Source organism: Phacochoerus africanus, chromosome 11, assembly GCF_016906955.1.
Source record: "Phacochoerus africanus isolate WHEZ1 chromosome 11, ROS_Pafr_v1, whole genome shotgun sequence".
NCBI lineage: Eukaryota > Metazoa > Chordata > Mammalia > Artiodactyla > Suidae > Phacochoerus > Phacochoerus africanus.
The window spans coordinates 89,970,507-89,993,779 of record NC_062554.1 but is presented as its reverse complement, the minus strand read 5'-3'; the positions used below and the strand labels follow the sequence as shown (position 1 = coordinate 89,993,779).

General features: G+C 40.1%; 1 protein-coding gene across 3 annotated transcripts in view; it reads right to left on the bottom strand.

Annotated features, from left to right (window-relative positions):
- Positions 1-23,273, bottom strand: part of DNAH11 (dynein axonemal heavy chain 11) — a 344,143-nt gene that overhangs the window by 26,638 nt on the left and 294,232 nt on the right. For all 3 annotated transcript variants that reach the window (XM_047753939.1, XM_047753940.1, XM_047753941.1), the window contains 6 exons: positions 18,089-18,259; positions 14,649-14,771; positions 12,854-13,047; positions 11,525-11,673; positions 10,535-10,662; positions 5,182-5,409 (listed from right to left, as the gene is read on the bottom strand). In XM_047753939.1, coding sequence (XP_047609895.1) covers positions 5,182-5,409; positions 10,535-10,662; positions 11,525-11,673; positions 12,854-13,047; positions 14,649-14,771; positions 18,089-18,259 — 993 coding nt within the window. The remainder of the gene's footprint in view (positions 1-5,181; positions 5,410-10,534; positions 10,663-11,524; positions 11,674-12,853; positions 13,048-14,648; positions 14,772-18,088; positions 18,260-23,273) is intronic.

Genomic DNA, 23,273 nt, shown 5'->3' with positions numbered 1-23,273 from the left:
AGCAGATAGTGGGCAGTAGAGGAAGAAGAGACCAAGTCGGCGCCTTCCTGCACTTGTTCTTTAAAATGGTCAGATTACACCTAGTCTACATGGAAATGGATCTGACAATGTGGACCACCTAACACACTGGAGTAGGAGTTCACACCTTGCCTTCAAGCATCTTCTGGGAAAAGTCTCAACCAAGCCTAGATTTGTTGTTCTCTTGGTCCAGGACCAGAAGGGCATTTTAGTTTCTTTCTGTATCATTTTCATCAGAATCCTGATTATCACCACATACGGTTCTAGAATTGGCCAGGCCACAGGCAGTGCAGACCTGACCAAATCACTAGGTCATTCTAAATGACGAGGCCACTTCTAAGTAATATATGGGGCTTGAAAATTTGCGATCATTACAAATAACTTTTCCACAACTAAACACTAAAAGGCAAGCTTATGAAAGAAGAGAAGAGAAACCACATAACTGCTGAAGGATTTAAAAATATATTGCTTTTAAATGCAAGTGATTTCCAGGAGGCCAAATAGAAATGTGAAAATTTTACTTGAGAATTATGATCTAACAAGTCACCTAGCACCTCCCATGAATTATAGATAGTCCACAAATACTCAAGGCACCACAGTAAGGGCATTAATTCCATTTATATTTCATATAACTGACCTGACCTAGTGTTAGCCTCATGCCTAAACAAAACAAAACAAAACAACAAACAAAAAACCCTAAGTCAATGCCCATTTCATTATGCTCTAATAATATAAATGACATTAGAAGAAAATATGAATCAGGCTTTCCTAAGAAAAAGTATGAGTTTATTTACATTCACATTTCAGGTCAGTTGTGTTTTTACAAAGCAAGTGATAAGAACAGTAGCACCAGAAAATATACAAATAGCATTATGAACAAAGAACAGGCCTCCACACACACATAACAATGTTGCATGCGCAAAGATGCCAATTTTGCACGCACAATTACCAATTATTTGTTGCTGCTGCAAATCTTGCAGAAAATGAAATTTATATTCTTCCTTCAAAAATCTGGTTATCTGAGGATGTAAATAGCCCAGACTCTTATAACATCTTCTTTAAGAGGCAGAGCTATTGAGCTGAAAGAGGGGTAGGTGAGGAGCATCCTTAAAGAAATAGTTCTTTACATCTTGGTCACTTAAATGATATTTGCATAAATATTCTAACATTGGTAATAAAGGACCAATATTAAATGAATTTTGTTCACTATGAATACGCACATCAATATTTGAGGATACATTCTGATTTGGGGAGAAGATTAAAATTACAGATTTAATTTGGTCTGAAAATTAAAGCATGCAAAACAAAATACCCAAACAGAACAGTTAACCTGTCTAGATCCCTGGGTGCTTTTCTCATCTAACAAGGGCACCTGGGAAACAGGAGTGCCTGGGACTCATTTACCTAAACCCCAAAGAGAATCAAAGCGGATGGCATTCACCACCCTCTGCCCAGGTCAGAGGCTTCCTCAAGACAGAGCTATGGCAGCAATATAGAACATCTAGGGGGATATAAGGAGGTGGGAAAGGAGGAGGTCTGTGATAGAGACCACTAAGTGCCTGCCCTAAGGGGCCTGCCTGCTGAGATTTAGCTGGGCATACACTGCCCAAGATAGATTTACTTTTCCGGGCTCTCTTGCAGCTAGGTAGTGCAATGTGACCAAGTTTGAGCAATGAGTTGAAAGGAGAATTACTGCGTTTTAACTTGAAGAAAGCATCTTTAAAAGAAAGCAAACATGTTCACTTTGTCATGTTCTTTGTTCCTTCATCCTACTTCTTGGAACACAGATGTGGGAGCTGCCACTCTCACTGACACTTAGGAGAGCTCATCCTAGAAACAGTGACCTCTAAGCAAACCATGCTGATGACAACTTTGTGGTGACACACATGAGCTCTGCATGATCTGCCTCCCAAATTCTCATGTTAAAAGGAAATACTTTTTTAACCTCGTTCATGCCACTGTTGTTTGATACTTCTTTCCTAAGTAGCCAGCCATAATTCTGATAAAAGGATGCTAGGAACCTATTCACAGTTAGCCAGGGAGCACAGACTAGTACCCTTGAATTACATAATCTCCATAACAACCATCTTCTCACCCCTAATGGAATGACAGTTCATCATTCATAAAAGATTTTCCTAAAAATTTTGAAATTTTCTTTAGCATCTTCATTTGCTTGGGAGGTTTTAGCTAAAATAGGTTTGACTGGAAGTTTATTTAGTGAGTCATGGTCTGTCTGTGCTTTTGCTACTTATGATCAGACTCAGTCTTAATATTTCAGAGAATTCTTTCCAGTAGATAAAAAACAGTTCCCCTGAAGTTCTTAAGAGTCTTTCCAATAAATGGAACCTTCAGTTAATGTAAGTGGTTTTCCAAGTAGCAGCCAAAAGAACTGATACTTTCATAAATGAACTAGAACATGCTGTTCTTACCTGGGGAAGGAATTCATCCTTAGACTTTGGGGGAATCTGTTCATCCCTATGACAGTAAGCAATAATTTTTTAGTGTACATTTCCCTGGGGAGAATGTCCATACTTTTTTCAGATTTTCAGAGGGGTCCATACCAAAAAAAAAAAAAAAGGCTGAAGGAAAATTGCGCTGAAGCATATTTGTTCATGAAATGCTCACTTATCACAAATAAAGACAATTTTGTTTTGGGGAGTTGGATAAACCCTATTTAAATATGTAAAACTCCTCTTTTGCACTTTGGGGAGGAACATGAGAATGTCATCCATGGCTAGGAATTATAAACTGAGGGATGGTGAAAGACATGCCTGCTGTAGTTTACAAAAAAGGATACTTCAAATATGCAACAGATTCAACAACAGTATCTGAGTGCCTTTGATTTACACAGCCCATTGTCTAAACAGGCTACAAATTACTCAATTACTGAATGAAGTCATTAACTATAGTCTTTAAAACTATATTCTCAGGTGGCTTTCATGATTTGATAATTATGATAATTTCAATATCCTAGGGGTAATTTCATAATTCCTTCATAACATTGGTTTGGGTATTGGCCAGGAAGGTACTAGAGAAAAAGTTAAGCATGTGGGCATGCTTCCTAGAGAATGATAACATTTCTAACAGGAGGCTGAATTTTTATCATCGAATCATATGTGTTGCCTTTTTAGGGCTTATTCTACTTCTAATAATCCTGTTGACCAAGGATTTCTAAGAAATTAGAGGAAGGAAGGGAAGCTCAGAGAAACAGCAACAAAGGAAAATGACAGACTTGATTGCAACACAGATGGATGTGGTAATTTGAACAAGGGCACTAATGGCAATGGAAGTTTCATTAATTCATGTATTAACTTACTTGTTTTATTTTGGAAGGAAATGAAAATATAAACATGAAGATAGCTAGATATAATCTGAAAATAAGGGCTTTAAATTTACTAATATCAAAACCTACTTAAATATAAGACAAGACACCATCAAACTCCTAGAAGAGAACATAGGCAAAACACTCTCTGACATCAACATCATGAATATTTTCTCAGGTCAGTCTCCCCAAGCAACGGAAATAAGAGCAAAAATAAACCAATGGGACCTAATCAAACTGAAAGCTTTTGCACAGCAAAGGAAACCAAAAAGAAAACCAAAACACAACTTACAGAATGGGAGAAAGTAGTTTCAAATGATACAACAGACAAGGGCTTAATCTCTGGAATACACAAGCAACCTATACAACTTAACAGCCAAAAGGCCAACCACCCAATGGAAAAATGGGCAAAAGACCTGAATAGACTGTTCTCCAAGGAAGATATACAGATGGCCAACAAGCACATGAAAAAATGCTCAACATCCCTGATTATTAGATAAATGCAAATCAAAACTACCATGAGATACCACCTCACACCAGTCAGAATGGCCATCATTAATAAATCCACAAATAAAAAGTGCTGGAGGGGGTGTGGAGAAAAGGGAACGCTTCTTCACTGTTGGTGGGAATGTAAGCTGGTACAGCCACTATGGAGAACAGTTTGGAGATACATTAGAAATCTATACATAGATCTACCACATGACCCAGCAGTCCCACTCTTGTACATATATCCGGACAAAACTTTCGTTGAAAACGACACATGCACCTGCATGTTCATTGAAGCTCTGTTCACAATAGCCAAGACATGGAAAAAACCCAAATGTCCGTCGACAGATGATTGGAGTAGGAAGATGTGGTATATATACACAATAGAATACTACTCAGCCATAAAAAAACAACAAAATAATGCCATTTGCAGCAACATGGATGGAACTAAAGACTCTCATACTGAGTAAAATAAATCAGAAAGAGAAAGACAAATATCATATGATATCACTTACAACTGGAATCTAATATATAGCACAAATGAACCTTTCCACAGAAAAGAAAATCATGGACTTGGCGAATAAGGGGGAGGGGGAGGGAGTGGGATGGATTGGGAGCTTGGGGTTAACAGATGCACACTATTGCTTTTGGAAAAGATTAGCAATGAGATCCTGCTGTGTAGCACTGAGAGCTATGTCTAGATACTTACATTGCAACACGACAACGGGAGGAAAAATTACGTATACATGTATGTGTATCTTCGTCCCCATGCTGTACAGTGGAAAAAAATAAAACAAAAACAAAAACCCAGATCTAAAATACTAATTTTTTTTTTTCTTTTTAGGGCCACACTTGTTGCATATGGAAATTCCCAGGCTAGGGGTCGAATCAGAGATGCAGCTGCCGACCTACACCACAGCCACAGCAACACCAGGTTCAAGCTTCATCTGCGACCTACACCACTACAGCTCACGGCAATGCCAGATCCTTAACTGGTAAGTGAGGCCAGGGATTGAACCAGTATCCTCATGGAGACTATGTCAGGTTCTTAATCCACTGAGCCACAATGGGAACTCCAAAAATATTAAATATTATATTGAAACTCTTGCCATGTCATTAATGTCATCATCCTCAACAATACTAATAAGAACAACAATGGCTTTTCTTCTTTCTGCGGTTAGAGATACTAGTCTGCCATGTTTGTCTTCAAGAAGCCAGATCCTCAAAAAGGCACAAGGGTCATGCTCTTTATACACATGGCTGTGGTTTTATGGTGAAATTTATTTTCTAGTAGATGATCATCTCATAATCTCATGGGAAGACTTCAGTGTCAGACCAGGCTTCTGCTTTCTTACCTGATCAAAGTTGTAGAGAGCAGCATGCAAATTGGCCAGCATTCCTGTGGGGGGCTCATTGGTAATCTTAATGGAATTTTCCAGAAGACCTGGAGGGATGACATGCTCATGTGGTGTAGGCGCAGACTCAGCACTCATGAAAACTCTATAATCTCTGTGGCTTCCTTGGCTGAATCTTTCAAGGAGTTTCTCCAAGGTTCCAAGCCACTTGGCTACTAAATGGACATTCTGAAAAAGAGAGTGGCTTATAATTTCTTTGAAATGAAATTGCATTACTTAAATTATAGCATTATGACATTTTTGTATACCTAATTGTGTTGAAAATTCAGAGAGCCATGGTTTAAATTTTCCTTTATTATCATGTTAGGAGAAAAAGAGAAAGAAACCAAGACAGAGTTGAATGTTTAACCAATTAAGTGCTCCAGATCCCTGCAGGTTGTCTTTGTAAACCCACATCTCCTTTCAACACACTCACCTACTTCCATCGCCCACCAATCACTTCTGAGATGGCGCTCTTGATATTTCTCTTCACCACAGTTCAAATTCAATTACTGAGACTTATCAGGGTTCGTTTAATTAAGTACAAAAGCTAAGGTCTAGAAATGAATGTGATACCAAACTTTGTTGTTATTGCTGGAAATCCTCTACTCAAACTCCTACTCATTAGGATATGAACTCAAAAGGATACGATGGATGAAAGGCCTACTGGGGAAAAAAAAGCAATCATTCTTTGTGAAGGTGTTCTGCATATTCCTAATGTGTTGTTTTTCCTAAACCTTATGGCTGTCAGAAAGCAGAAAAGAAACACATGTCACCACCATCAAACTCTGATTTCAGTTTTCTAATTCACAGCTATGCTCCTCCATGTTCAGCTTGGTAGTTGGTGCTCATGAGATGTACAAAGATCATACCGCACATGATCTCTGGCTTCGGAGAATTCCTTGATATAGTGATCAAGACATCACCCTCAGGAATATGTAATTCTTTCCAACAAAGAAAAACATTTACCATTATAACAGCTACAAAAATACAGAGAATGAAGGCAAACAGGGAAGGGAGTGTCAGCAAATTTTTGCAGGGAGCCCTGTTGTAGGAAGCAGGTCTCTGCAGGAGCCCCTTTTGTCTTGTCACTTTAGTCAAGCTATATTGTCGCTAACCTTAAACCAGGTGCCCCCAGGCTCTTGGCATCTCTGGCCCAAGCACTCCTTTCACATCTTTTGATAGCACAGTACCTTGCCTAACCTGTTGGTTCTTCCCTTAGGTGAAAGTAGAAATGAAGAATAAGTAATTAACGATGGCCAGATCTTTCCCTCAGCTTCCCCTCCAATAATCTTGTGAGTAGACAGTGTGAACAAGACAGAATCTGAAGATCACAAAGGGTCAACAAGCCTGCATGCAGCAGGAAATGGCAAAGGATCTGACCCACCACCTCAATAATTAAATGAGATTACACCCCCTCTTCCCCTTTAACAAAGTTCATGGACCAGCAGAATCTTTGGGACTGGTTCTAGGACAAGAGTCTGTCTTCTTCCCAGGTTGCTTCTGAATAAAGCAACCTTCTTGTTCCTACCAGCATTTGTCTCTTGAGTAGTAGCTTTTTTGATAAGCAAGCAGCTGAACCCGAATTTAGTAAGAGGAATGGTAATGTGGCTTTCTTGAAAATAGCTCAGTTGTTAAAAAACAAAACAAAAGAAAACAACTTATGCCAATCCAGCTGTTCACATTGTTAGGCTTTTTTTCCCCTGGGCAAATATGGAACGTTGGTAGGTGTCAAGGGCTGAACTGTGTCCTTCCAAATCCATAGGCTGAAGTCCTAACCCTCAGTTCCTCGGAATGTGTATTTGTAATAGGTTTCTTTAAAGAGGCAATTAAGGCTAAAAGCAGTCATTAAGGTGGACCTTCACCCAATATGACCAGTGTTCTTAGAAGAAGAGGGGATTAGCTAGCCAGTGGCACAGACAGACACACATGCACACACTGGGAAGACCATGAAAAGACACAGGGAGAAGAGAACCAGCTACAAGCCAAAAGGAGAGACCTCAGAAGAAACCAACTCTGCTGACACCTTCATCCCAGACTTCCAGCCCCCAGAGCCCTAAGAAATTTAACTTCAGAGTTGCCCTTGTGGCTCAGCAGGTTAAGAACCCAACTAATATCCATGAGGTTGCGGGTTCAATCCCTGGCCTTGTTCGGTGGGTTAAGGATCTGGCATTGCTGTGAGCTATGGTGTAGGTCACAGACGCGGCTCAGATCCTGTGTTGCTGTGGCTGTGGTGTAAGCTGGTGGCTGAAGCTGCAATTGGACCCCTAGCCTGAGAACTTCCATATGCCATGAGTGAAACCCTAAAAAGAAAAATAAAATTAAAAAAATGAAATTGAACTTCTATTGCTTAATTATCCAATCTGTGATACTTAAGTATGGCAACCCTAGCAAATTTATACTACAGGTAAGGGCTCTAAGTTTCCTTAATAATGCACACCTAACTGGGCACTCATACAAACTAGCAGGAACAAAACCCACAATAAAACCTGTTTTGCATGCTCAAAAATGTTCTAATTCTCTATATCATGAACTACAACCATACCTCACTTGGAAAGTATACTTGGCACAAATGCAAAAATATGCTGGGCAGTGACTTTGGAGTCAGGGAAGAGAAAAATCTCCAAGAGAGCTATCGGTGAACACAGGTGCAACTTACATAACCAGCCTGAGAACAATTCTTGAGGATACTGGCTTTGGTGCTCAGGAGCTCCTTGTGACAATGTGTCCAAGGGCAGCAGGGCTTGTGCAACATTTTCAGCCAATAAAAAGAAAACCACCATTTTGCATCTGAAAAATCACTTTAAACTCCAATATGTTAATTCACAAATCATCAGGTGTGCATCTGAGATAAAGATAGTGTCAGCCTGCTACTTTAGACATAGTTCTCTCCAGAGTGTGACCATGTGTCTAGAGGGGCTCTCTGATCACAGTAGTCGACCACTGCAGAGTTTGCTTGAGAATTCATTAACATGTACAGACATATCATAGGTCTATGTGGACAGGATTTCATGTAAATTACAAATGATATAACAAGTTCCCATTACGCTGGTTTTCTCATTTTTCAAAGTTCCGCTTCTCTTTTAACTGCCAATCAAAAGGATACTGGAAACTTCCAGAAACTGGGACAGCCTCTCCTCTGCAATTATGCTACATGTGGAGAGAGACAGCATAAACACTTAACACGGCAAGGGACTGATGTCCCACTAAGAACAAAAATCAAACGTCCAGAAGAGATATCCAAGAGACCCTTCACAAGGCATGGTTTCTTGGGACTTTTTTAATAGCAAAACTTACAACTTGCCCTTTTTTGGGGGAGGGGCAACCGGTAGCACAGCACAGATACAAAAATAACAGAAGAATTTTCCTTTGAATACCATGGTCTCTCAAGGAGGACGACACCCCTCCTAGTTCCATCTGAGCTGCTGGAGGCATAAGAACTCTCAAAGAACTTTTTCTTTTGTGGGGAGATCTCAGTACCTACCCAAATGCCCAAGCAATGACTGTCTCTAGAAAAACAAACCCTCTACTGTTACCCACCTGACTCATCCCATGTCCCCATACTGAGGCCTCATCTGGGCTGTATGTTTCACTCTCCTAGAAGGTCATATTCTGCTTGGACACTGAGCAGCTTCTTTGTGAATCCAATTTTATTTCAAGTGGAAGTACAAAGTGCACCAGCCCTGGACACCAGAGATATGAAAGGAGGCCCATACTATAGGAGGGTGGCAGCATGGACCAGCAGAAGGAATGTCACTTGCTGCCAAACAGACTCTGCCACTATCCTGCTGTATGGCCTTATGGCTCTCCTGACTGCTGTGAGGGTCAGTTTTCTCGTCTTTATAAAGAGATGACAATACCTACACTTGCAGCTTTGCTGTAACGATTAGATATAATGTACCCTATGAATTGCCTAGTAACGAGTCCTATCAATGAGAACCTCGGGGATCTCTGTGCTGCAAATCCAATGGCCATTTCCAGGCCTGCTGAGGTAGCCTGCATGCCCTGCTGTCGAAGGAGTCAGCTCGGAGTCAGCTGGCTCCTAGGGGGTCCCTAATGCTTGCCTGGGCAACATGGGTTCCTGGGTTGTCACTAGTGCAAACTCAGAAGTGCTGCTTGCCCTCTGGTTCCACAAGGATGAAGGCACTAGCCACTGCAGACGCTGACTTCGATGCACCCTGAAAGTTGTTCAGGGCAGAGATATGTGCTCTGGGGAAAATCTGTTCGGTATTTTCAGGAGAAAATTTTGTGAACCCCATTTCTTGCATCTTCTCATACCTAGAACAGCATTGAAGTCATGAATGGAGACCTCCGCTCCTCATGACTCACAGCAACCTTCAGCCGAGGTGTGTGCTTCACTGCTCGCACTCCCCTCACCCAAATCACATACCCTTCTCTCCCCCCATTGTGTAGGGTCTGGCTGACAATGGGCCAGAGTGCAAGTTTCTGTCACCCCAAACCAGTCTCTATTTGGGACACTCCTCATCAATCTCTAGATGGTTGATACAGGGCCATAGGAACCTCTTCTCCAATGTGAATGCTTAATACCCTCCAATTTAAGCCCTCAATACAGGGCTCAAAAGGCGTCAGAAGAGAGACCCTCCTTCCCTTCCTTCCCTTCTGCACAAAAAAGCTCTTTGGAGCAGATCCTCTGAGCTATCTGAGAGGCTGTGTCCCATGCTAGAGTCCTCAGTGAGCCCCAAATAAAACTGAACTCCTGGCTCTCACATTGGGGTTTTCAGCCGCCCAGTGGACACTAGACTCCTCAGCCAAGGGAACCACCCAGAGGACACGGGGTTGTAGAATCACAGACCAATATAATTCTAGCTCTAGGAGGCATAATGGGGGACTATGCACTGAATCCCTTAAGTTACCAACAAAGGCAAGGTTACACAAGTAGCTAGGGGCGGACTCAGAGTTAGGTGAGATAATGAGATACAAAAAAACATTCCTCAACTTTAAAGTGACATGCAAAGGAGAGATATGAGGACAACAGTGCTGGCAGCCTATACAAGCTGGTTTGGCCTCAGGCACTCCCTGGAATGTTCTAGATATCTGTAAGTTGGGAGAAGGATGCGGCTCCCTAATATTTTAAATGTCAAAGCACGATGGCTGGAAAATCCCTTTAAAGATGGTAGCTGTCCTTGTCAGGAGAGGTCCTTGTCACCTGCAGAGGTATCATTACTGCTGAGAGAATCCTCAGGGCTCGCTGATCACCATGTGCTACGTGAAGGGCCCATTCCAGGTGCGCAGGGCAGCTGGCACTGCCTGTCCACGTTCATGCCCGTTGTTGTCATGAAAACATAATACTCACTTGGAGCATGACCCAGTGTCCTCCTTTGGAAGCTTTCTCCAATGCCACTTCTGCCACCATCTCCTGACCTTGTCCTAAGGACACATTGTGGAACGTTCCCAAGTCACTTGTAAAGCCAAGTCTCTTGCCTGTGAGGGGAAGAGTGAATCAAGGAGAGGTGAGAAGAGCCTGGAATTCTGCGGTCCGTCGACCACCTATGGTTGCCACTGCCACCTTCGGGGTCACTTTCTTGAAGAAATCAAACTAAACCTCTGTCATCTCACCAAGCGCCATTTTAAGCTCTCGACAGCCGCCTCCTTGCAGGCATTAGTGAAGCCTGCGGAAATCAGTTCCTCTGGTTTCAGGGTAATAAAGCTTTTGACATTTTGATAGATGGCAAGCATTGTTACCAAGCTTTATAAACTCTTGCAGGAGGAGAAAAGCATTGCCCTCATAAAAAAGAAGCAACATGTGGTAGATATCACATCAGTTTTTGACCAGATCAGCTCATTGGGGAAATGCGGGAGCCTCTCACCTTGGGAGACTGTGCTTGAATCTGGCACAGTCAGGTCACAGCTCTATTAACCTGGAATTCTCCGTGCAGGCCGTGGGGAATAGTAAATCCAAAGCATAAAGCGACAGCGCCTTGCACAATGGAATAGACTTGCTCTAATGACCATTATTTAGTCACAGGGGGCACAAGATTACAAGAGCATGGAGAAAATTGCCCTCTGGCCCTCATCTAGTCAAAAGGTGGAAAACCATACAAAAGAAACTTGCATTATGCCAAGCAGAGGAATGTTCCATTTAAACATTTCTTCAGACTACAGTGTTATTAACCTTACATTTTCCATGCACTCCATCTCCAACAGACGAGAAAGGAAGAAAGAAAGAAAGAAAAAAGAAAGAACAAACGAACAAACGAACCTAAGATAATTGAGAGCTGAAAGGAAGGCTGGGTATGCGTAGGTGAGAGGGAGGTTCTGGATGGCTAGCCTCCTAGCCACTCACCAAGGATCTCGAGGTCTTTAAGGGCATCTACCCCGGGGGAGAGGATGAAGAATACTGGGCAGGCTGGGCTGCTTTCTTCCAATGCTTTAATTAAGTCCAGCCTGGTCCTCTCCACATACTTGGCACCCAGTTTTTCCTCCACAAAATTTCTGTAAAAAGAATAACGCCAGAGACATGATCAGTGCTTTTGACCTTGAAAAGCGTCACAACCTGAATCAGCTGAAACCACAGGCACAGGAAGAACACAAAGCATGTTTATTACATGGGATGTCTGCTAAGAACGACAATATGAGTCCAGCTGGATTTGTGTGGTAGAGTCAGTGAAACCCTGCTCTGCTTTAGAAGCTCTGAAAAATCAGAAGACTACCTTCCGTTTTGGGGGTCTACTGAGAGCCTCCTCTGAGTACCATCAGCTGCCTGCATATGGCTTTGTATCCCCCCAAATCCCCTGCCAGAGCCCCCATCACTTATCAACAGTTCATTAGATTTGCCACAGTGCAATTTTCCAGCCTGTTGGGCATCTCATGAATATACAAATGCTTTTTGGGGTGTTTCTAACACAGGGAAGCTCAATTAAGCAGGGATTATTTGCCAGCAGCATCAGATTTAACAGAAAGTAAGTACTTTGAAGCAGAATTAACTTGTAAAGTAGGGTGCGGCAGAGGCTTGCACAAAGGGAAAAGTGGCTGAATAGACAAAGCAAAGGAAAAAACCTGAGGCAAGTGAATACTACTGAAGAAAAGCAGGAGCAGTAGGGAAGGAAGTGAGAACTCTTTGGCTGGTGAATTCAAATAAGAATTAAGGAGCCTATTACCATTTAGAAGCCAAAAGGGCAAAAAAAAAAAAAAAAAAAGACACTTAAGCCAAGATGCAGACAGAGGTTTCTGCATTTAAATTTCATTGGTTATAAAGTTATAGGACTAAGAGTGGATCCATGAAAGGAATTCAGTCTTTGTTTGATGTGCAAAATCTTTGGAGCCAAAGTGTCAGCACTAAAAAAAGACGATGTGAATCACACTTGGATAATGCATGTCCCTGACCTCAACTCTGCTAGCTCTCTTCCCATAGGTCCTAGACTATTTCCATACGTTCCTCGTTCCCCTCTTCTGATTTCAGAATTATGTTTTTCAGGAAGGCTATGCTGAGTCTGCCTACAGACCAGCACACTGTTTAGTGTTTCGCACATTTTAAAAAGAGCAGTGAGTACAGTATCAAGATGTCAGCAGAAGTGCTTTTCCTTAACATGGACTGTGAATGCCTCCACCTGGTCCCTGAGACCAAGGTTCCTCTGGGCTAACACGTATTTCTGAACGTGCTAACTGCCCCCACCTGAGAGCATATGTCATTCTGTCAGGGCGCAGGGCTCTCAAAATAATCAGCTTCTGTATTAGGCTTTTCTTCTTCCATTCTTGTGGTAACTTTTCTTTTTCCGGACACTCGGATTCTGCCCACCTCCTCCACTGCTTGGCAGATCCTTCCACATCTCGGTCTAGACCTCGAAACTCTTCCCTGAGGGCTACTGCCTGGAACACAATAGGGGAAGATTTGGGAATGGTGTGTCTCACAGCTGCAAGATTGAGATAAAGACTTGCGAGGGTCTTGAACTCCATGTGAGCTGTGCTGGACAGTCTTCATCTCATCCAGTTCACCCTGGACCCTTCTGTGCCCTGCAAAGAGGCTGATTGCTAAGGATGACTTGAAAAAAGCTCCCTGGTTGGGTCTGACCAGTAGGAAGCACTGGCAAGGGTCTGGAGGATTGAAAGAGGCAAGGGCATTCCTTCCCCAGCTCTGTCCTGTGATGCTAGAATGTGGCAGTGGCTACGTTTCCTTATGGAATTCCACAGATGCTACAGGGTGGCTCTCCCAGAACTTCATTTCTCAACAGTCTCAGTAACTGCTCCTTTCCCACCTTTTTCTTTTCTTTTCATTCCTTTCATTTCTTTTTCTTTTTGGTCTTTTTAAGGCCTCACCCACGGCATATGAAAGTTCCCAGGTTGAATCGGAGCTGCAGCTGCCAGCCTATGCCACAGCCACAGCAATGCAGGATCCGAGCTGCACCTGTGACCTACACTATGGCTCACAGCAACTTCGGCCCTTAACCCACTGAGCGAGGTCAGGAAACAAACCTGTGTCCTCATGGATACTAGTCGGGTTTGTTACTTCTGAGCCATGACACGAACTCTCCAGAACTTTTTCCATTCTCATTCCTAGTAGAACCTTTCATCTTTCTTTCAATACTATGAAAAGAGACTCATTAAACTTTTTAAAAATCACCCTTTGAAAGTGCCCTGTGTTTTCTGTTGAGACTCTGATGGATACACAACTGAACTTGAATTTATAATTTTAAAGTAATAATCTAATTAAAAATTCTACTACCAATAAAATCCAAACATACTATAACAATAAGGAATAATGTAGTTATTTTCAATACATAGAAAGGTTTCTGTCACAGGAAAAAAAGGGTAAGGCAAAGCTTAGCATAGAATGAGGATCTCTGGGGAATTCCAGAGAGCAAACCTCTTTTTTTTTTTTCATGGAGATTTGGTAATTGTCTATTTTTTAAATCAAAGTATTGTTGATTTACAATGTTGTTAAACTTTTAGTAACAGGCTCTTCGGACAGGAAAATGGAATAAGATTCATAACTTGGGTGAAAGAATGATATTACTTTTTCTCTACAGCATTTTGTGCTTAAACATTTTACAATGATAATAAATTACTATGCTGTCATGTAAATTAACAAAACTATTTTGAAAAAGTGGATAAATGTTATAAAAAAGGAATCAAAATAAAGAAACTAGATTCAGGTCAACTGAAAAAAAATATTTATATTTCTTGACATTAACCAAAAGTCCTATAAGTTATACATATTTATTAACAACTTTTTCCAATCATAAATAGGTCTAAAGTTCCTTTATTTCCAAGTAAGAAAAAGAAACTTTTGGTAAATTGGTGCAGTCACTACGGAAAAGAATATGGAAATTCCTCAAAAAATTAAAAATAGCTTATAGCTACAATTAAAATGGTATACATTACCTCTATTTTTTGAACTACATTTCTACATTTGAGAGAGCTGAGATTTGAAATAAGATCTAGAAATCGGAAAACCCATGTTCCCAACGTACCTTCAGAGCACTCCATGCCTGAGGAGTGAGGAAGTCAACAGGACTCGGGTAAGTGTGTTCAACCGTGAATCGAAGCAGGAAATCCAATTCAAGAGGATCTATCTCTTTCTTTCTTAACAAAATCTTGAGAGTACACAAAAATTGAAAAGGATCATTTGGTTTGCATCAAAATCAAGGAAGCAGTTGCCACTTAAGAGATTATCACTGAACAGGCAGAACTAAGTCTTCTGAGAATTCCTATAGCTGTATTTCTGATCTATAGATGAAATAAGGAATCTTAGATTATGCTCATAATCTCCAAAACTTGACTGGAAAGCTAAGAGCAAATAATGAAGGGTGGCTTATTTCAATTTTAACACATGTCTATTAGCAGCATACTTGAAATATGCTTTCATATTTAGCCTTCAGCTGTTAGAACAAAATTGTCTTGAAACTTGTTATACGAATAACAAGTCCACCTCAAATGGCAATGGACAGAATTACTAAACAAAAGGTAGAACTAATACTATAAATCAGCCCTGGAATAGAAATTATATTCAATAAACTACAAGGTATATAAAAGATTTTTCTCATATGGGAGAAAAACTGGAAATAATTGTTTTATAGATATATATATAACTAAAGAAACACATCATGAACTGAAACAAGCTTTAGATATTTTGGTTACAGAACTTATGCAAAGCCCATAGAACATCTTGGGGGTATAAATGAAATATTTCTAATTTACACATAAAAACTGTATTACCTTATAGTGTGTAACAGATGAAATGTTTGAGGTTTATGCTATTTAAAAATTCTAAATATATTATGTGTGGTACCATGCATCAAAATATTAGATATTTTTTCTTTTTTTTTAGGGCTGCTCCTGTGGCATATAGAGGCTCCCAGGTTAGGGGTCCAATTGGAGCTGTAGCCACTGGCCTATGCCTCGGCCGCAGCAAGGCAAGATCTGAGTCACATTTTGACCTACACCACAGCTCATGGCAATGCCGGATCCTTAACCCACTGAGCAAGGCCAAGATTGAACCTGCGTCCTCATGGACACTAGCCAGATTCATTTCTGCCGAGCCATGACAGGAATTCCTATATAATTTTTCTTAATCTGATAGATTTCAAATGAGAAATTCTCTCTCCTATTTATACATATATATATGAAGTTTTGATTTTATGTATTGTGCCAGGATTTCAGATAGATTATAATTTATCCACAGAGGCTGAACGGAAGTTTTAAATAGGTATGCATGCATATGCCTGTCATGTGTTATCAACCCTGGGTCTATTACTGTTCATGAATAATATGTATAAACACAAAAATTTCAGCATAAACAATCTAATTAAAAATGGGCAGAGGAACTGAGAGACATTCTACCAAAGAAGGCCTACAAACAGCTGATGGATGCATGAAGAGGTGCTCAACATCACTAACCATCAGAGAAATGCAAAGCAAAACCATGAAATATCACCTTACACTTGTTAGAATGGCTACTGCCAAAAAGACAAGAGACGACAAATGCTGGTGAGGGTGTGGAGAGAGGGAACTCTTGGGCACTGTTGGTGGGAATGTAAATTGGCATAGCCATTATGGAAAAGAGTACAGAGGTTCCTCAAAAAAATGAAAAATAGAATTACCAAATTATCCAGCCTCCCCACTATTGAATATATGTATATATGAAAGAAACGTGATCACTTTCTCAAAGAATTATATGCACCCTCATGTTCACTGCACTGCTATTTACAATAGTCAAGACATAAAAACAATCTAAGCTTCTATGAATGAATAAAGGAAATGTGGCATATATGTGTATGGGTGTGTGTACAATGTATACACAGGTATACAATGGAATATTATTCAGCCGGAAAAAGAAGGAAATCCTGTCATTTGCAAGAACACAGAAGGACCTTGAGGGCATTATGCTAAGGAAAAATTCGTACAGAGAAAGATGAATTCTGTGTGATTTCACTTTTATGTCCAATCTAAAAAAGAATAGAACTTACAGATACACAGAACAAACCGGTGGTTGTCAGAGGTGGGTAGTGGAGAAATGGATGAAGGTAGTTGAAAGGTATAACTTTCCGTTATAAATAAACCCTGGGGATGTAATGTACAGCATGGTAACTACTGTTTATACGATATTGTACACTTGCAAGTTGCCAGGAGAGTTAATCTTAAAAGTTCTCATCATGATAAAAATGTAACTATGGGAGGTGATAGATATTAACTACATTTATTGTGTATTCATTTTACAATATATACATATATAAGATCATTACATTGAACACATTGGACTAATAATGTTAGGAGTCAATTCTGTCTCAATAAAACTGGGAAAAAATTAAAAATGAAAATTTCATTTTGTAATGCATTACTCCTGTTTATCACCTACATTATAAAATGATTATATCCGTATATTCTTTTTGAACTCAAAGAAATCTATTAGGACTAAAACCACTGAAAAAGAAGTGATAGTTTGTCATTATTAATTGCAGGGTTTTTTAAAAATATTTTTTGGGCTGCACCTGTGGCATATGAAAATTCCTGGGCTAGGAGTTGAATGGAGGTGGAGGTGCAGCTGCCAGCCTACACCACAGCCTACGCTACAGACACGCCAGATCTGAGCTGCGTATGTGATCTACACCTCACACACACACACACACACACACACACACACACAAAGCAGAAGTCTGCACCAAAAAGAGTAAAAGGGTAGTAAGTCTCACTAAGGGGGAGGGGGGGGTATGTGAAACGTGGTGCTTTTTTAACTAGTTCACTGTTTTTTTTTTTTTTGGTCTTTTTTTCCTCTTTTTTTTGCCTTTTTTAGGGCTGCACCTGTAGCATATGGAGGTTCCCAGGCTAGGGGTTCAATCGGAGCTGTAGTCACCAGCCTATGCCAGAGACACAGCAACAGCAGGATCCAAGCCGCATCTCAGACTACACCATACATAGCCCACAGCAATGCCGGATCCTCAACCCACTGAGCAAGGCCAGGGATCAAACCCGAAACCTCATGGTTCCTAGTCAGATTCGTTAACCACTGAGCCATGACCGGAACTCCCATTCACTGGTTTTTAAAGGGGCTCTACCTCCTACAACCACTCAGATGTCAAACACTAACTTTGAGATTCTCTCCAAAAAACTTCCTGATAGTACCTGAGAGGTCTGTACAGGACCTGGGAAGGCGAGGACAATACCGCGTGGATCTGTTTTTCAGGCTGACAGCTGATGTGGTTGCTTAAATGCAACCCCCCCAAACCAATGCACCCTGACCTTCTAGGAAGTTGTCAAGTCGCCACCTCCCTCTGGGAACCTGAACCCTCTTCACATCACCAAGGGCTTCCGAAAAGGGTGGCTGCACTTCCCTTCAGCAGAAGTACAGTTCAAAATAAACAGAGACAACATGATTTTGGTTCTGGGGAAGCCTCTGAGTGACTGATTGCCTTACCTGAAAAGCCATCTGGGACAAGAAGGTGAGTTTGTCCTTCTCAAACAGTGCCTGGCTGGTGGAGAGGAAGACGGCGTGGGTGATGCTCTCTGTCAGGGCTGAGATGCGCCCCTGGGCGTCCTCCACCTTGTCAGCCTGCTCGATGGCTCTTTGGAACAGAAGGTTGAAAGCCTGGGGAGTTCAAATGACCAATACAAGGTGAAAACTGGTGGCTGGATATCTAGCTAGTACCAGGCACGCTGGGCTACAGTTTATCTGTGCGGAGGAAGAAAAGGATGGGTTTTTACGAGGATTCTGTGAGTTCTTAGAATAGCCCCTGGCACATGGTAAGGGTTCAAGTTTGCTGCCATTACTATTATTTTTACACTAAAATAAAATCTACCCACATTTCCTCCCTCATCAATTGAACTGCATTGTCCCCTCTCCTTCTACCCATGTACTTTAACTACACACACGCAATTGTGGTAAAGTACACAAAATGTAATATTTACCATCTTAATAATTTTAAGTGTACTGTTCAGTAATACTGAGTATATTCACAGTGATGTACAACCAATTTCCAAAATGTTTCCTTCTGAAAAAACTGTTAAAGGACAACCCATTTAAACATTGATTTCCTAATAACTATTCCCTCTCCCCACCTGCCCTTGGGAATCACTCTTGTATGCTGTTTCCTTGAGTTTGACTACTCTAGATACCCCATAGGGTAGAATTATAGTATTTGTCTAATTGGGAAAGGCTTGCTGCGCTTGGTATAATATTCTTGGGGTTCATCTATGTTGTAGCATGTGTCAGAATTTCCTTCCTTTTTAAGGATAAATAATATTTAATTGTGTGTACACGCCACATTTTGTTTATCCACCATCCACGGATGGACATCTGGGTTGCTTCCTTCCACCTTTTGGCTGTTGTGAATAATGCGGCTATGAGCATGGGTGTACAAATATCTCTTTGAGACCATTCTTCAATTCTTTGGGGTATATGTCCAGAAACAGAATTGCTGAATCATATGGCAGCTTTTATAAAAGCTGTCATATTGTTTTCCAAAGTAGCTGCACTGTTTTACATTCTTACCAACAGTGCACAAGTATTCCAGTTTTCTCCACATCATTGCCAACATTTGTTATTTTCCATTACAAAATATTGTAGCTATCCTTACAGGTATGAAATGGTATCTCACTGTAATTATGATTTGCATTTTCCTACGGATTAGTGATGTTTAGCATCTTTTTTTTTTTTTTTTGCTTTTTAGGGCCGCACCTGCAGCATATGGAGGTTCCCAAGCTAGGGGTCAAATCAGAGCTATGGCTGCCGGCCTACACCACAGCTCACAGCAACACCAGATCCCTTTAACTCACTGAGCAAGGCCAAGGATCGAACCCCCAACCTCATGGTTCCTAGATGGATTCATTTCCACTGCGCCACGACGGGAACTCCTTGAACATCATTTCAAATGCTCATTGGTCATTTGTATGTTTTCTTTGGAGAGATGTGTAGTCAAGACCTCTGCCCATTTTTCAACAGGTTGTTTTGTTGTTGTTATTCCACCCATGTACTTTTATCCCTTTTGATTATCTCATTCCTTTTAAAGTAACTCAATATTTGTTTTTTTTTACACCACTGCATGTCATGGCAATAATGGAGCTGCATATATATATATATAAAATTAAATATATCCAAATATATGTCTATAAATAGAAACAACATAAAATATGAATTTTTTGACGGGAACCAGAGACCACGGATTGATTTGCCTTGAATCACACATATCTGAATGAAAGTAAAACCCTACAATGATGGAGTAAAATTGGTAAGAACATATTAAAAAAGTCCTCATTTGATATTTACACTTAAAAATCAGTTTTAAATTTACACTTAATATACCCATTAAGTATACAGTTCGAGTTCTGACAAGTATATATGCTTCAGTAACAATCACTGCCATCAGTATGTAGAACCTTTCTGTGTATGTCACTCCAAAAGTCCTCGTGTGCCTCTTTGCAGTCCATTTCCACCAGCATCCCTACCCCTGCACACGGATGAACTGTTTCTGGCAGAGCAGATTCATTTTCGGATCATAGAGAACACACCTGCTAGTGCCTGGCTGCTGCTTCTCAGCATGATGTTTTGTGATCTATCACTCACATATGTATCAGTAGCTGCTACCTTTATACTGTGGGTAATATCCCACTGTAAGGATACATCAAATTTGTATGTCCATTTACTTCTTAATCCTGTAAGGTGTTTCCAAAGGCTATTTTGAATAAAATAGCTATTTTTTTCTGGCTATTATAATAAAAAGTATCTATGAACATATATAAACAAGTTTTTTGAGTGGACACGTGTTTTCATTTCTCTTGGGTCAATACCTAGAGTAGAAATATAGGAACATTTTGTAAGTGAACGTAAAACTTTAAAAGAACCTGCCAGATTGTCTTTCGGAATGGTTTTACTACTTTGCATTCACACCAGCAATGTGAGAAAGTTGCGATACCCTATCTGTGCTAACACTTGTCATTGATAGTCTTGTAAATTTTAGCCATTCTACTAGGGATAGAGTAATAACTCATTTGGCTTTTACTTTACATTTCTCTGATGACTGTGGAGCATTTTTAAAAAATTATTTTTATTATTTTTTCATCTTTTTAGGGCTGCACACGTGGCATATGGAAATTCCCAGGCTAGGGTTTGAATTGGAACTGCAGCTGCCAGCCTACACCACAGCCATTGCAAAGCCAGATCCAAGCCACTTCTGCGACCTACACCACAGCTAAGGGCAACAGCAGATCTTTAACCCACTGAGTGAGGCCAGGTATCAAACCTGCATCTGCATGGACACCAGTCAGGTTCTTAACCCGCTGAGATACAGCAGGAATTCCTGTTGAGCATTTTAAAAACATGCTTATGATCAATGCATATGTCTTAGTATATGACATGTCCAAATATTTCACCTATATTTTAATTGGGTTGTTTCTCTTGCTGCTAAGTTATGCAAGCTCTTTATATATTCTGATACTAGTTCCTTGTTACATATATGTAGTAGAAATAACTTTTACTAGTCTGTGGCTTGCCTTTTCATTTTCTTAATGTCTTTTGAAGACAATACATTTTTTAATTTAAGTTCAATTTATCCACTTTTTCTTCCTTGTATCCTAAGAATAACTCTTTGCCTAACCCAAAGCCTAAGTATTTTCATGCAGTATTTTCCTAGAAATTTTGTAGCTTAGCATAATCATTTTGAGTTATTTTGTATAGTGAGGTAGTGGCCAAGGTTCATTTTATACCATGTGGATATCTAGTTGTCCCAGCATTATTTGTTATAAAAATGATCCCCTCCTCATTGAATTGCCTAGGTGCCAAAAATTAGTTGACCATGGAATTCCCTTCATGGCTCAGTAGTTAATGACCCAACAGGATCCATGAGGATGTGGGTTCAATCCCTTGCTTTGCTTGTGGGTTAAGGATCTGGTATTGCTGTGAGCTGTGGTGTAGGTTGCAGACTCAGCTTTGATCCTGCATTGCTGTGGCTCTGGCGTCGGCTGGCCGCTGTAGATCCGATTCTACTCTTAACCTGGGAACTTTCATATGACACAGATGTGGCCCTAAAAAGCAAAAATAAATAAATAAATAGCAAAAATAGTTGACCGTACTTTTGTGGGTCTACTTCTGGACTCTCTATTCTGTTCTACTGGTCAATGTATCTTTTCTTTAGGTCAATTATTATAATAAGTATAGAAATCGTGCACTTTATATTGTCCAAATTGTTCTTTTTCAAAATTATTTAGTTGTTTTAAAGGCTTTGCATTTCTAGAATTTTAGAATCAGTTTGCCAATTTCTATCCCCCCACCCCAGTGTCAAAAAAACCCAACCTTCTGGGATTTTTAACTGAGACTGAATTAAATCCATATAGTAATTTGAAGAGAACTGATATCTTAATAATATTGAGTATTCCCAGCCATAAACATGCTCTCTCTCATTTAGTTTAGACCTTCTTTAATATTCTTCACAGTGTTTTGCAGCTTTTAGTATGCAGATTTTGTATGTTTTATTAAAATTATCCCTAAGAGTTTTAAGATTTTGGAGGCTATTATAAAAAGAATTGAGTTATTACTTTTATTTTCTAATTGTTTGTTCCTCATATATCAAAATACAGTGAATTTTGCATATTGACTTTATATCCTGTGACTGTGCTAAAAAACTCATTTCTTAGTTCTTGTAGGTTTTTGTAGCTTACTTCTACATACATGGCCGGGTCATCTGTGAAAAATACAAAGTTTCTTGTTTATAAATCTCTGTGCCTTTTATTGCACTAGCTATAACCTCCACTGCAGTGTTGAATAGGAGATTTACGGGATGACATCCTTGTTTTGCTCTTGATCTTAGGGAAAGCATTCAAATTTTCAATATTAGGTATAATGTTAGATGCAAATTTTTATAGATGCCCTTCATCACATAGAGAAGTTAGCATCTATTTGCAGTTTACTCAGGTTTTTTTTTTTTTTTCCTTTTTACTGAGGTGTTGAAATTTGTCAAGTTCTTTGCATCCTTTGAAATTATTTTTGTTTTTCTCTTTTATATGCTACGAGCATAAAGAATTATATTGTATGCTTTTTAAATGTTTAACCAACTTGCATTTCTGGCATAAATTCCACTGGGAATAACAGCTTGTGCTTTTTACATGTGGCTGGATTCAATGAGCCAATCTCTTCTTTAGTAGGTTTTAATAACGTTCATGGCAGGGGTTGCTCCAGAGTTCTCTTTTCTTCTAATACCTTAGTCTAGTTTGGTATTTGGATGGTCCCCATTCTCTTTCTATACTGTGCCTGTTCTAAAATCCAATTCCACTGTGCTTCTCCGAGTTTCTGCACTTGTTCCATATTACTAGAAACCTAATAGCTATTCTTGACTCTTCTTCTTTATAACTGCTCATATTCACTCCATCTCCAAGAGCTGATTATTCTAGTTTCAAAGCATATTATAGGTCTGTTCAGTTCTGAGTCTTCTGCCATCATACGTGTCAGTCATTTGCCTAGAGACTCTCAATGGCTTCTTGCTGCCACACACTGTAATCCAAGCTCCCCGCACGGCCTGGGAGATGGCATTGATCTAGACTCTCCCACCACTCAGGACTCACATTTGCCATCTTTTTCCTCACTCATTACCCTCCAATCACTATCAGATTTG